General features: G+C 44.1%; 2 protein-coding genes across 3 annotated transcripts in view; both read left to right on the plus strand.

Moving 5' to 3' along the window:
• Window positions 1–11,698, plus strand: part of ELP1 (elongator acetyltransferase complex subunit 1) — a 60,293-nt gene extending 48,595 nt beyond the window's left edge. Inside the window, exon 37 of the mRNA XM_075080008.1 lies at window positions 11,688–11,698. The gene's annotated coding sequence lies outside the window, so the exon portion shown is untranslated. The remainder of the gene's footprint in view (window positions 1–11,687) is intronic.
• On the plus strand, window positions 51–7,950 carry DNAJA1 (DnaJ heat shock protein family (Hsp40) member A1). Of its 2 annotated transcripts, XM_075080032.1 has the most exons (8): window positions 51–346; window positions 537–714; window positions 1,917–2,021; window positions 2,124–2,351; window positions 3,787–3,901; window positions 5,928–6,043; window positions 6,648–6,748; window positions 7,576–7,950. In XM_075080032.1, the coding sequence occupies exons 1-8, from the start codon at window positions 215–217 to the stop codon at window positions 7,792–7,794; spliced, it is 1,194 nt and encodes a 397-aa protein (XP_074936133.1). In that variant the 5' UTR covers window positions 51–214; the 3' UTR covers window positions 7,795–7,950. The 2 variants fall into 2 exon arrangements, with proteins under 2 accessions (XP_074936133.1, XP_074936132.1); XM_075080031.1 differs by lacking the exons at window positions 51–346; window positions 537–714 and adding an exon at window positions 1,334–1,357.
• Window positions 11,699–12,558: the final 860 nt, after the last annotated feature.

A 12,558-nucleotide genomic window follows, 5' to 3' on the forward strand; every position in this document is an offset into this window, starting at 1 on the left:
CACTCTTATTGGTTGCGCGACCTCCTCCACGGCCTGGCGGCCGGCGGGGCGGGACTTCCGGGGCGGGGCGTCGCCGGCTCAAAAGCGCCCGGATGCGGGACCGGCTCGGAACTTTCCAGAAAAGTCGGGATCTGGTCTGGGCGAGGATCCGCCGTGGGGTGCGGGACCGCCCGGCGCTCAGGGGCAGCCCTCCGCCCAGGGGCCGCCCTCCGCCATGGTGAAGGAGACTACTTACTACGATGTGCTGGGCGTGAAGCCCAACGCCTCCGCCGAGGAGCTGAAGAAGGCCTATCGAAAGCTCGCGCTCAAGTACCACCCTGACAAGAACCCCAATGAGGGGGAGAAGGTCGGTGGCGGGAGGGGGCTGCTGGGCTGGGGGCGCTGCCCGGAGGGCGTGGGGAGCGGCTGATGGGGGGGGAGGTCGGGAGGGGGATCCCGGGGGTTGGGAGCCCCCTGGGTCGCCTTTTGGGGTTTCAGCGCCCCAAAGGGTTTCAGGGGTGTCTGAGGCGCGGCGCGCGCGTGTGTGTCTCCCGCAGTTCAAGCAGATTTCCCAAGCTTACGAAGTGCTGTCAGACCCGAAGAAGAGGGACCTGTATGACAAAGGAGGCGAGCAGGCCATCAAAGAGGGCGGCTCTGGCGGTGGCTTCGGGTCGCCCATGGACATATTCGATATGTTCTTCGGTGGCGGCGGGAGGATGCAGAGAGAAAGGCGAGGTAACCTGCTATCTTCCCACACTTCCCCAGACTTTATGGCGTGGTCCCGTGGTCGGCAAGATCAAAGTCGCCGAGGAGAATGCCGCCAGCTTAAGACTTTTAGATAGTGTTAAAATTAAGTCATAGGCTCGATCTTAAAACCAGAGAAAACATTGATCCTCGCCCTCAATACTCTCAACGAGCAGGGGAGGGCATTAGTTTCATCCAATGGTAGTTTGGTCTCTTGTGCCTTGTCTCATGTTAATAGCTAACCAGATTCTGTGTTTGGAAAGCCTTTAGCTGAGCGTAAGCCTGGATGCTAATACACTCAAGAGGAAACAGAATCATTAATATAGCTTAAAATTACTTTTTTAACTGAGCTACTGTAAATGTGGTGTCTAAATGTGAGTTTGCTCTTTAGTTCTGTGTAACTATATCTAAGTAAGATAGCCAAATCCAATTCAGCCTGTGAACCCTTTCTGTTTTCTTGTGCTGTTCTTTGGAATTCAGTTGAAGCTGCAGTAAAATGCTGCTCAGAAGTTAAAGTCCAGATTAATCACGCTGGGAAAGACTGTGGTGTTAATTAAACCGGATCAGAGTAGTGCCGAAGAAGCCACCACTTCTTAGTGTAGAGCTGATGACAAAGGGAGAAAAAGGAAAAAGGGTTTGTATCAAAATGTTAGTGTTTTATTGAAGTATTCTTAGTAAACCAGAACTTGCTGTCCTTCACAAAATTAAGCCTGTTGTACCTAAAGTTGTAACTAATTCGTGAGTCTAAAAATTAAATTACTCAATTCAGCTTCCAGGAAGTCCCCTGGTGGGAGGAAGAAAGTACTCTGCTGACTTAAGACAGTATCTCCCACTTCTTTGGAGGAGACACATTCAGTCACTTTGTTAAAACTGAAGTCCTGCATTATAAAACTTAGACATTTGTCTAAGGTTCTACATACTTCGTTTCTGTTACTGTTTGTGCTTTCACAGAGTAGCTTTTGGCTTATTCTAAGAGAGAAGCATTACAGATAAAGCCATGAGAATTGTTACCTAATTTGATATCAGATAGGAATGGGTAATTGACTAATAGCAGCAAAACAAGGTAAAGCTAGAACAGGATGTAAAGCTCATATGCTTGGTTTATGGGCACTTGAGCACAATGAAATAGGAAGTTTACTGTTACTTGGAGACCAAGCTTTGAAACTTGAGTAGATACCTGTTTTCTTCTACAGGCAAAAATGTGGTCCATCAGTTATCAGTAAGTTTAGAAGATATGTACAATGGTGCAACGAGGAAACTTGCGCTGCAGAAGAATGTTATCTGTGACAAATGTGAAGGTAACAGTGAAACTGAAACCAGGCACAAGTTGCTTCTAAAGTTTTCAGGGTTTTTTTTATGGCAGTGGATAACCATCTGTCCCGAATTTTCTTTCTCCTTAGGTCGTGGTGGTAAGAAAGGTGCAGTAGAATGCTGTCCGAATTGCAGAGGAACAGGCATGCAGATCAGAATTCACCAGATTGGGCCAGGAATGGTGCAACAAATCCAGTCTGTGTGTATGGAGTGTCAGGGGCATGGGGAGCGTATCAGCCCCAAGGACCGGTGTAAGAGCTGCACTGGCAGAAAAATTGTTAGAGAGAAGAAGATACTAGAAGTTCACATTGACAAAGGTGAGGTATCTTACTAAGATGAAGTAATAGACTCTGATGTTCTGACTGACTTTGCAGCACTAAAACAGAAGCTTTAGCAAATGCGTGCTGTTGATACGGTGATCAACACTGCTGAATACATTTGCAATAAAATTGGCCATTGCTGCCTTTAAAAAGTAGGAGGCTTGTTTCTAGGGAAGGTTGATCACCTCTATGTTTGCATCTAATACCTGTGCGCATAGCTAAGAATGAATTCTGAAACCTGCAGTATTGTAAGTAGTGAACTAACTATTTTTGAGCAACCTCATAGGAGTGAATCTTCATCAGGTGGCTGGGTGGTTTAAAGTAAAACTCACCACTTGTTGGCTTGGCTTGCCTAATGAGTTTTCCCTGCCTGTAGGGAAACCCTGCAGACTCCGATCACTTCTACTGTGTTACAGTGTGAAGGGGAACCAGGTCTGCTATAGTAACAGGGTGCAGAAACAGCACTAAGCCTCTCATGCTTAGAGCTCTATTCACTGTGCAACCCTGACAGTGCTGCTAGGTGCAGGTATGCTTTGCCTGGCAAAATGCAACTCGATACATGAACTCTCACAGTGACGGGAGAAAGTGACAGAGTTGAGTGACATATACCTCTGTTGATGAGACTGCTCAGAAGCTGGTGGGAGAAATCTCTGGCATAGTGCAGCTTGTAAGATGGAGCAAGGTGATAAGCACGTGGCTTCTACATACTTGCGCCTTATTATCACCTGCAACTGTTTTATGTATGAGTGCACCTTATGCAATGCCTCCATTTGGTTTTTATGGGGAAAATCCTACAGTTACATTAAATATGAGCACTAGTAGGGATATATTACTGACATTCTAAACAGGGAAATTGCTGAGAAGAGGGCTTTTTTTTTCCCTTTATACAAAAAACACTGTGAGCTCGTATGAGGCAGCTAGGACTTGTGTTGAAGAGACTTTTAAGGGGGATGGAATGGGTTTCTTACATGACAGTTACAGCCCTAGGGAGCATTCTTCACTCAGCAGGCACTGAGATCATAAGTAGCTCTGCCGTATATATTTATAAAACTGAAAAAGCTGATTGGTCATTTGCTCTCAAAATCTAATTTGTACACAGTGTTTGTTTTCTTTTTAGTGATTGTGTGTGTAATGAAATCTGTTTTGATAATGTTTCGCTTAAGGACTTTATCTTGGCAGGTGGCTGTTTTGCACTACAATAAGCTTACTGATCTTGAGACATATTTCAGGTTGACACTGCTAAAATCTGTTGGAAGTGTGAGGGGATTAAAAAAACCATGAATGCTTCAAGGGAAGGTTGTGATGTTCTAATTTAAAGATCCAGAGATCTCCTGGTACCAGCTTGTGCCTTGATAGAGTTATCAGCCTATAAAAACATTTCTTACTGCTGCTTTTCACTTAAAAAATGACAAATGTTTGTTTTCTACAATAGGAATGAAGGATGGTCAGAAAATAACATTCCATGGTGAAGGGGACCAAGAGCCAGGATTAGAGCCAGGGGACATTATTATTGTCTTGGATCAGAAAGACCATTCTGTATTTACAAGGTAAAAACTGTGGAATTCCTTCATGTTAACCCCCAAGTTGCTTGTCCACATGCTTCCTTGGTTACCACTTGCCTTTTATCCACTGGAAGTACCAGTAGATATGATCATATGCCTGGAACTTACCTGTGAGTTTGTTTGAGTGGCCAGAGTCGCACAGGTGTGCAGGAATCCTGTTGAAACTAGTTGTGTCCACTTGTGTTCTGGTAGCATGAGGTATTCTTACATGAGTGTTGGCAGTCGGAGGGGTTGGAAGGTAAAGAAAACCCATTACAGTCATTAAGAGTTTACAAATCTTGAATTTTAAGAATTTGTAAAATATTGAGATGTTGTTTCATAGATGTGAATATTTGTGGTGATTACTTGCTCTTTCTAGGATAACATTTCATCACTTACCTCAGAAAATTACCATTTAGTGTGGGCAGCTGTTCACTGCCCAGTTGGCTTCAAGGCGCAGAAAACTTAATGTGTTTACTTTTCCTCAGGCATCCTATTTATGACAAACTTGCTGACTACAACACTCACCCTTCTGACCAGAGGTGGTTTCCCATACTTCGTTTCCTGCCTGAGTGTGCTGGGCAGGGTAGTCAGTCCTGTCTGTTCTCTCTTGCAAAAGCAAAAGTGGCTCAAGCAGCACTGACCACATCTCGAGTATTTCGTGTACTGGACAGTACTGATCGGTGTTGAAGCCTCGTTGTCTCAAGTTAATGTTTGTGAAATGAGTCTGTCCACTTGATCCAAGTACATTTTGGTCTGATTAGAAGCAATGCCAGTCATCTAGCAGAAATGTGTTGGCACTTGGTGTCTTGCTGCTTCTGTTTGGAGAAGTAACAACAGAATCAATGGATTTAGAGAAAACATTTGTCTTAACACCAGCCACTGACATTGTACTTGTAAATAGGAACGGTGAGTCAGAGATCATTGGGAAACTTGCAGCTGGTCTGCCGACTGTCCTGTGTGGTGCTGAGCTCTGGAAGGTGGTGCCAGAACTCTGTGCCCGAGAACACTGAGCTCACAGGTTAAGAATCAGTTCTGATTGCTTTGGATAAGCTTACTCAGCTGATTTTTCTTATCTTCCAGTGAAAACAGATACTGAATCGGGTATGCCAAAGGGACAGTCTGGGCCAAGCTGTTTGTATGGTTACCTGAACTAACCAGCGTTGAAGTCACAACGCTGCTGGATTATTTTTGTCCATCTTTCTCGTCACTGCATTCAGTTCTGGTGTCCTCAGATAACCCTTGATATTACTGGTCTTGTGAGGTTATGCTGAGGTCATGCTGCTTCTGGGAGAAGTGCAATGTTCCCCTTCTCCCATCAGAGTCTAAAAATAACTCTTTGGGCAAGGCTCCTTTCAGGGACCTTCAAAACAGGATGAGTGAAGTGTAACTCAGTTCTTCAAATAGGCTGGAGGATGTCATAGCCCCTGAACCCGCAGTGTATGCAGACTTCTGACTTGAGTATGGCAGTGCTAGTGAATAGGCAATTAAAACAATTACATTATCTCTTCCAGATACTCGTTGGTGCTTTCTAGAAGGTACTTTCATCATAAGCCAGAGTGGCCATCACCTGTTCAGACTTCCCTAGTACCAGATCTTCAGAAAGCAAGTGTAACAGATAACGTAGAGATAGCTGATGCACTTAAGGAAGTATTAATCTACATAAAGGAAGGGATTAATTGCCCCAGTTGCAGTGTTTAGGAGGCTGAGAGATAATTCTTCGTAGAATTAGGAAGGAGCAGTGAAGTGAAACTGAATGCAGTTGAGCCTTGCTGTATTTATTTATTTTTCAGTAAGCGCTTCTACATTTTGGATAGCTAGGCTTGATCAGTAATGGCTTTCAGCATGGGTATCATTCCTGTAATTGCTGGCTTGGAGTGCTGCATCAATATTCAGTATTCTTCATTTAATTGTCCGGGCTTCTATTAAAATCACAGCTCTATTGTCCTTGCCAAGTTAAGTCTTGAAGTTGGGTATGATCCTTTTACTGCCTCTCCCTTTCTGTAACTGTTTTTGATTGGTTCTAATGTAGACGAGATGAAGACCTTCTTATGCCTATGGACATTCAACTGGTTGAAGCGCTATGTGGCTTTCAAAAGCCTATCACAACGCTGGATAATAGAACTATTATTATTACCTCCCATCCTGGTAAGTGTTGGTTTACTTCCTGCTCAAATTCAAAGTATACAGTGAATGTAAGCTGGCAGTTTAAACGAACAGAAGCATCCCATTTTGATGTACAAGGGATGTGTGCTGGCATCAAGCTTCTCCTAGTCTTTGCAGTACAAATCTTTAAACAAAAATGGATTTTTGGATAGCAGTCAGCAGTAACTTTCTCTTTGCATGATATAGTAACTGACCATAGCTCATGGACATACTTGTACCCTGAGGACACCTCATGAGAACTGAAGGCTGTGGGTCTTTGAAAACCACTTTTTCAGTTTTGGAACTGATGGAGCACTTAATAAATTTATAAGTATGCTTCCTGTGGGAAGCATAACAAGGTTACAAGAACATAATGTAGACATCAGCCTGCTCTCCTGCTCAGAAGTTACCAGGCAGTAAGTCGCTGTTAGACTACTTTATATTGGTGTAGCTGTCTAACCACAATGTAGAAGATTCCTTTAATATTGAAGGGAGTTCAAGCTGCTTCTGTTGCCTGCACAGATGCCTTCCTTTTTTTGATTGGGGTTTGGTTTTGTTTGGTTGTTTTTTTGGTGGTTTTTGTGTTTTTTGTTGTTCTGTTTTTTAGGCCAGGTTGTGAAGCATGGGGCTATTAAGTGTGTGTTGAATGAAGGTATGCCAATTTATCGCAGACCATATGAAAAAGGACGTCTGATAATAGAATTCAGGGTAAGTGGATCAACTTACTTCCATAGCATAGTTCAGCACCAAATATCCATTGAAAATTTTACCTCTAAGCATTACTTCAGTCTAGAAGAGATACCAGTTATCAGATGTCTTGGTCTGGTATTTGTTTTTGACAATGGTGAGAACATGTAATCCATCAAACAGAATTACAGTTCAGAACCAAGAGAGCTTCTGGAACACTCTGTGCTGAAAGTATGTTAAGTACCAGAAGAATTTCTGAACTATAACTATAGGGTGCAATTGCCCAGGCGTAGACTAAGATGCTGTGATGTTCTTCATAGGAATTCTAGATCTTATACTCTGTTACTGAAGTAAGCAAAAGTACTTACAGCTCATGGTAAGATATAGTTAAGAACACTCAAAGTACGTTAAGTACCAGAAGAATTTCTTCAGATACCTTGTGAATTTCTATTTGCTTGGCGCCTTCTTTAGTTTCTATCATCATTTGGAAGGATGGATTAGTAAGTTTTCCTGTGCTGGAGCAAAGGAGTAGGCTGGAAAATGCTGATGTCTTCTCTGGAGAGAAGCTAATGTGGGGTGGGAGCTGTGGCAGCGTGCTCTGTCTGCTATGGGTTTACAGGAGATTCGACCATATCTCTAAGGTTGATATATTCTGTACTTTGCTTCTAGGGTGATTCCAGAGGGTAGCCTGAGGCAGAAGAAATGTTGGATAATTTTTTGTTTTCTAAAGCACTAGGTTTAGGTCATCTGTGATGATAAAGCTGACTTTGGCAGATATGTAGCCTGTAGTGGGATGGAAATGGCCAATTCAGGTAGACTCGAGTAACCGCAGTTCTTGATGATTTCAGGTGAACTTCCCAGAGAGTGGCTTCCTCTCCTTAGATAAGCTGTCTTTACTTGAAAAACTGCTTCCTACAAGGCAGGAAATAGAAGAAACTGAGGAAATGGAACAAGTGGATTTAGTAGACTTTGATCCATCTCAGAAAAGAAAACACCACTATAATGGAGAAGTCTATGAAGATGATGAGCATCACCCTAGAGGTGGTGTTCAATGTCAGACATCATAAATGGGCCAGTGAATAACTTGTGATGCTTGTTTTGTATGCATTAGTGGATGAGTGAAGGACTACAAGCAGTTCACCCTCACTTCCTGCTATTTGTTGTTCAATCCAGCCATAGTTGTTTCTAAAAGCATAAAGAAATAAACTAAGTAATTAAACTGACTTTGCAATTTGTATAAAGCTCCAGGATGCAAGCTCAAATGAAGTTGATTGCACTTCGCCCCTGCCTCTTGGTCAAAAAACTCCCTTACTTGCTTGTCTTTTCCTCCAAGCCTTGTAACTCCTGTATGTGTGCAATTGCCCAGGCTTAGACTAAGACGCTGTGGTGTTCTTTATAGGTATTCTAGATCCTATACTCTTGTTACTGAAGTATGCAGAAGTACTTATCATGGTAAGATATAGTTACATTTTGTACCAGTTAGGATAACATGTTAATGTTTTGGGCTTGTACTGGTGTTTGTTAAATGGGAACTGGCTCCCCTGCAACCGTGTGATTTGTGGAGCTGACAAGGATGTGGTCGATCTTCACAGGCCCCTTAAAGTCATGCTATGCACAAGCTCTCTGAAGCTGCTGCACTTAAGGTCAAATAGTCCCTTCCTCTGCCAGCTGTGGTCCTGACCCTGGAGCTAGATGTGAAGCTTGCTTTGGTTCATCAGACTACTGTTTGGCTGCTGTCCTGCACCACACTGCACATGCAGCCAGTGGTTGCTTGGCTGCTGCAGGAGCTTCCTCTGCTGCTGCGCATGAGTAAAAACCTCCAGGCTTTATCAGCGCACACATAGTTTGGAATCTGTCAGCCTGCTGGCATGTGAAGCTTGACTTCCACCTTGATTGCTGAAATCAGATACCCCTCAGTAGTCTGTCGTGGAAAGCAGTACCAGCCCTGTTGGTGGGCTTATGTGAACCTGCAGAGGAGAGAAACATACCCTCAGTGAATACAACAGACTGATGCATCTAGGATGTTCTGAAATGTATTGTGTGCATTATTTCAAGCTGAATCTTGAAAATTCTGTATGAATGTTCTAATTATTGTAGATGAAGCATTTCCAATATAATTGCAAAATTGTTCCTTGCCTCTTTTCTTAGACCAGATGTTGGTTTAAAGACACCACCCCCTTCTTTTTAGGCAGCTATTCATAGACAATCTTAGCCAAAATCTTCTTTCAGAAAATATGCTGAGAAGACAGGTCCAGATTTAACCTCTAGTTTAGTCTTGTTCTACCATCTGGCTTGGGACAGAGCTTATGCTTTTCATACTGCTGTGAAGCCAAAGTGTCACGAAGAGAACTTGGTTTTTCTTCCCGCAAATAGCTGCAACATGACAGTATGTGTGTTGTAAATTGAGTATCTGGAAGATGTTAGTATTAGAAAATGTCTCTAGTTCTTGTGTTATGGGTTTCATTGTATAAAGACAGCTAGTACCATGGGTTTTGCCCCTCAAATGTAGTTACCTTTTAGGTACCTACAGAGTAGTGGTTCCCTGCATGTTTCACCTACATTTTTTTTCTTTCTTTGTCACAGCAGGAATAAAATTCTGGAGGCAAAATGTCTTTCCAAATTCTACCTGAATGAGTTCATCAGTGAGCTGTACAAATGTGAGCAGCAGGAGCCTTTGCTCTATCAGTGGGACAGTTTGGCTGAGTCGGGAGGAACAGAGGATAACCCAGCTGCTAGCTAGGGGCAGGACTCCTGCACAACTGTCTTGAGACTAAACAGCACTAAAATACACAACTTATTTTCAGTTCAGTAAGCACCCTTGTTTTTTTTTTTCCCTTAACCACTGGGTCAAAACAGCTAGGGCAAACAAGGTGCAGCGCCTTGAGGATGAGGGCAGGACATTGTTTTGCTCCAGATGACTGTATTACATGAAAAACCATTCCATAGCCTTTTTTTCCCCCCAGGGACACTTCAGTTCTCCTTTCACCACACCCATAATTGCATCAGCACAGTTGAGGTAATGTTCCTGTTCTTGATTTCCTCTCAAGACCACGGTGGCCAATTCTGCCTCAAGCTTGATGACAGCACAGCTAGTCTAGAGGATGGGCCAGCTCTACCTTCCAGGAGGGTGGCTGACAAGCCTCAGCAGAGCAGCCTGTGGAAAGATGCTGCTACTAGTGCAGAAAGGGAAGCAGAGACACCACCAGTTTAGCATTTGGCTTTGAAATGAGCTAGTGACTGATGTAAAAGCTACATCCTGAAGAACAGCTGGCAGCAGTAGAGTAACCCTTCAGCAAAAAGCACTAGCAAGCGAAGGCAAGAGCTAGCAAGGAGGACCCAGCCCTTAGACCATCAAGTGGAATATTGAGTCCAATGTGTGGCTCTTCCAAGCTTCTTAGTTCTCCCGTAATATTCTGGGTATCGTACAGCTACAGCAAGCAGCAAAACGTGTTCTGTGCCACTGAAAAATAAGACTATTTTTCCTGACTTCTTGCTCCCCTATGTGGGATACAGTTTCCCATTTTGGGGAATGAACTGAATGGACAGCTGTAGAAATTGAGGATGCAGTAGCACAAAATAGCTGCTTCTGTAACTACCAGCATAGTAATCCAATCTATCATAACCTGAGTGGATGTTTGCAATTACTTCCAGTGTTTCAGTTTCAACACCACCAAATTCATATTATCAGGCTTATAGTCTAGTCTATTACAATGATTGTTTCTACTGTGCGCAGGGCATGTGGGACTTGTTTTTCCCCCAGAATGCCACAGGTTTGCTGTGAAATTGAAAACGCCCACTGCAGGCTTATTTAAGAGCCTGCTCTCATTTTTGCTTCTGCCTGTAAGGCTTCAGGGCCCTAACTGTCCTCTCCTCCCTGTGCTTTGTCTGCCTGCTGCCCAGCAGCAGTGCAAGAAGCTTGCTCAGCCCAGAGGTGTAAACTCAATGATTCCAAATCTGCTTTGAATTTGCGGTGTGATGCAAGGTCAGACAAGTGAACAACTTGTCCTATGACCTTTTCATTAGCAAGTTTGTCTGGGAAGATGTGTTACTGCTTCCATTTGCGATTGATTGGTGCTCAAAGCATTAGTAAGGCACAGGAAGGGAAGGAAGGTTTGATTTAAGCCATCCTTTTCCAAAACCACAGACAAAGAAATGCCATGTATCCTTAGGAGGTAAGATGAGCACTATTGCAGTGCCCAAAGAATGGGGGACTTCAGCCACCCTGGTGTCTGCTGGCAGGACAACACAGCAGGACACAACCAATCCAGCAGGTTCCTGGAGAGCATCAGTGAGAACCTCCTGACCCAAGCGATAGATGAGCCAACAAGGAGAGGTGATCTGCTGGACCTCGTACTCACCAACAAGGGGCTTGTTGGGACCATGCAGGTCAAAGGCAGCTGTGGCTGCAGTGACCATGAGATAGTGGAGCTCAGGATCCTGACAGGAAGGGGAGGGTAAAAGGCAGGATCTCAACCCTGAACTTCAGGAGAGCCAATTCTGTCTTTTCAAAGTTCTGCTTGGAAACATCCCATGGGATAAGGCCCTGGTGTGAAGAGGGGCCCAAGAAAGCTAGTTAATATTCAAGGCTCACCACCTCCAGGCTCAAGAGCAGTACATCCCAGTGAACAGGAAGTCAGAAGTGCCAGGAGGTCTGTTAGATGCACAAGGAACTCCTGGCCAAACTCAAAAAGCAAGCATCTAGTGTAACCAAGGACAGGTAAATTGGGAAGAACACAGAGACATTGTCTGACCATCTGGGGATGAAGTTATAAAAGCTAAAGCTCAACTGGAGTTGAATCTGATTGTCAAAGAAAGACAACAAGAACTTCTGTAAGTAAGGGCTAAGGAAAATGTGGGGCCATTGTCAAATGAAATGGAGCATCTGGTTACACAGGACATGGAAAAGGTTGAGGTACCTAATGCCTTCTTTCCCTCAGTCTTAATGGCAACACTGACCTTCAGGAATCCCAGGTTCTGGAGACCAAGGGGGAAGTCTGGAGCAAGGAAGATGTACCCCTGGTGGAAGAGGTCAGGGAAGACTTAAGCAAACGGGGCATACATAAGTCCATGGGCCCTGATGGGCTGCACCCACAAGTTCTGTGAGACCTGGCAGATGTCATTGCAAGGCCAACACTCAATAATCTTTGCTCAATCGTGGCAACTGGGGGAAGTACCCAAAAACTGGTGGAAAGCAAAAGTCACTTGTTTCCAAGAAAGAGGATCCAGGGAACTAAAGGCCTGTCAGCCTCACCTCGATACCTGGGAAAGTGATGGAGTAGCTAAACCTGGAAACCATTTACAGGCACATGAAAAACAAGAAAATCATCAGTAGCAGTCAGCGTGGCTTCACCAAGGGGAAGTCATGCTGTCATGGTTTTAGCAGGGATAGAGTTAACTTTCTTCACTGCAGCTGGCACAGTGCTGTGCTTTGGACTTGGTATGAAAACAATGTTGATAACACACAGATGTTTTAGGTGTTGCTGGGCAGTGCTTGTACTAGCCAGGGACTCTTCTAGCTTCCCATGCTCTGCCGGGCGCGCAAGAAGCTGGGAGGGGAGGGGGCACAGCCAAGAGAGCAGATTCAAACTGGCCAAAGGGGATATTCCATATCGTGTACTGTCACGCCCGGTACGTTAACTGGGAAGGGCCGGCCGGGAGAGGGAAGCAGCAATCGCAGCTCAGGGACCGGCAGCGTCAGTTGGCAGGTGGTGAGCGGTTTTATCGTTTGTGTTTCTGTTTTTTTTTTTCCTGTTTTCCCTTTTCCTTTTTATTATATTATTGTTATTGTTGTAATTACTATAATAATCGTCATTGTTATCGTTATTATTTTA

Source organism: Phalacrocorax aristotelis, chromosome Z, assembly GCF_949628215.1.
Source record: "Phalacrocorax aristotelis chromosome Z, bGulAri2.1, whole genome shotgun sequence".
In the NCBI taxonomy this organism is placed as follows: domain Eukaryota; kingdom Metazoa; phylum Chordata; class Aves; order Suliformes; family Phalacrocoracidae; genus Phalacrocorax; species Phalacrocorax aristotelis.

Excerpts from the sequence above, each read along its gene's own strand:
- DNAJA1 (XM_075080032.1), top strand. The coding sequence starts at position 215 with ATGGTGAAGGAGACTACTTACTACGATGTGCTGGGCGTGAAGCCCAAC. Across the intron at positions 2,022-2,123 it reads TATCTGTGACAAATGTGAAG|GTCGTGGTGGTAAGAAAGGT; the intron begins GTAACAGTGAAA and ends CTTTCTCCTTAG. Across the intron at positions 3,902-5,927 it reads GACCATTCTGTATTTACAAG|ACGAGATGAAGACCTTCTTA; the intron begins GTAAAAACTGTG and ends GTTCTAATGTAG.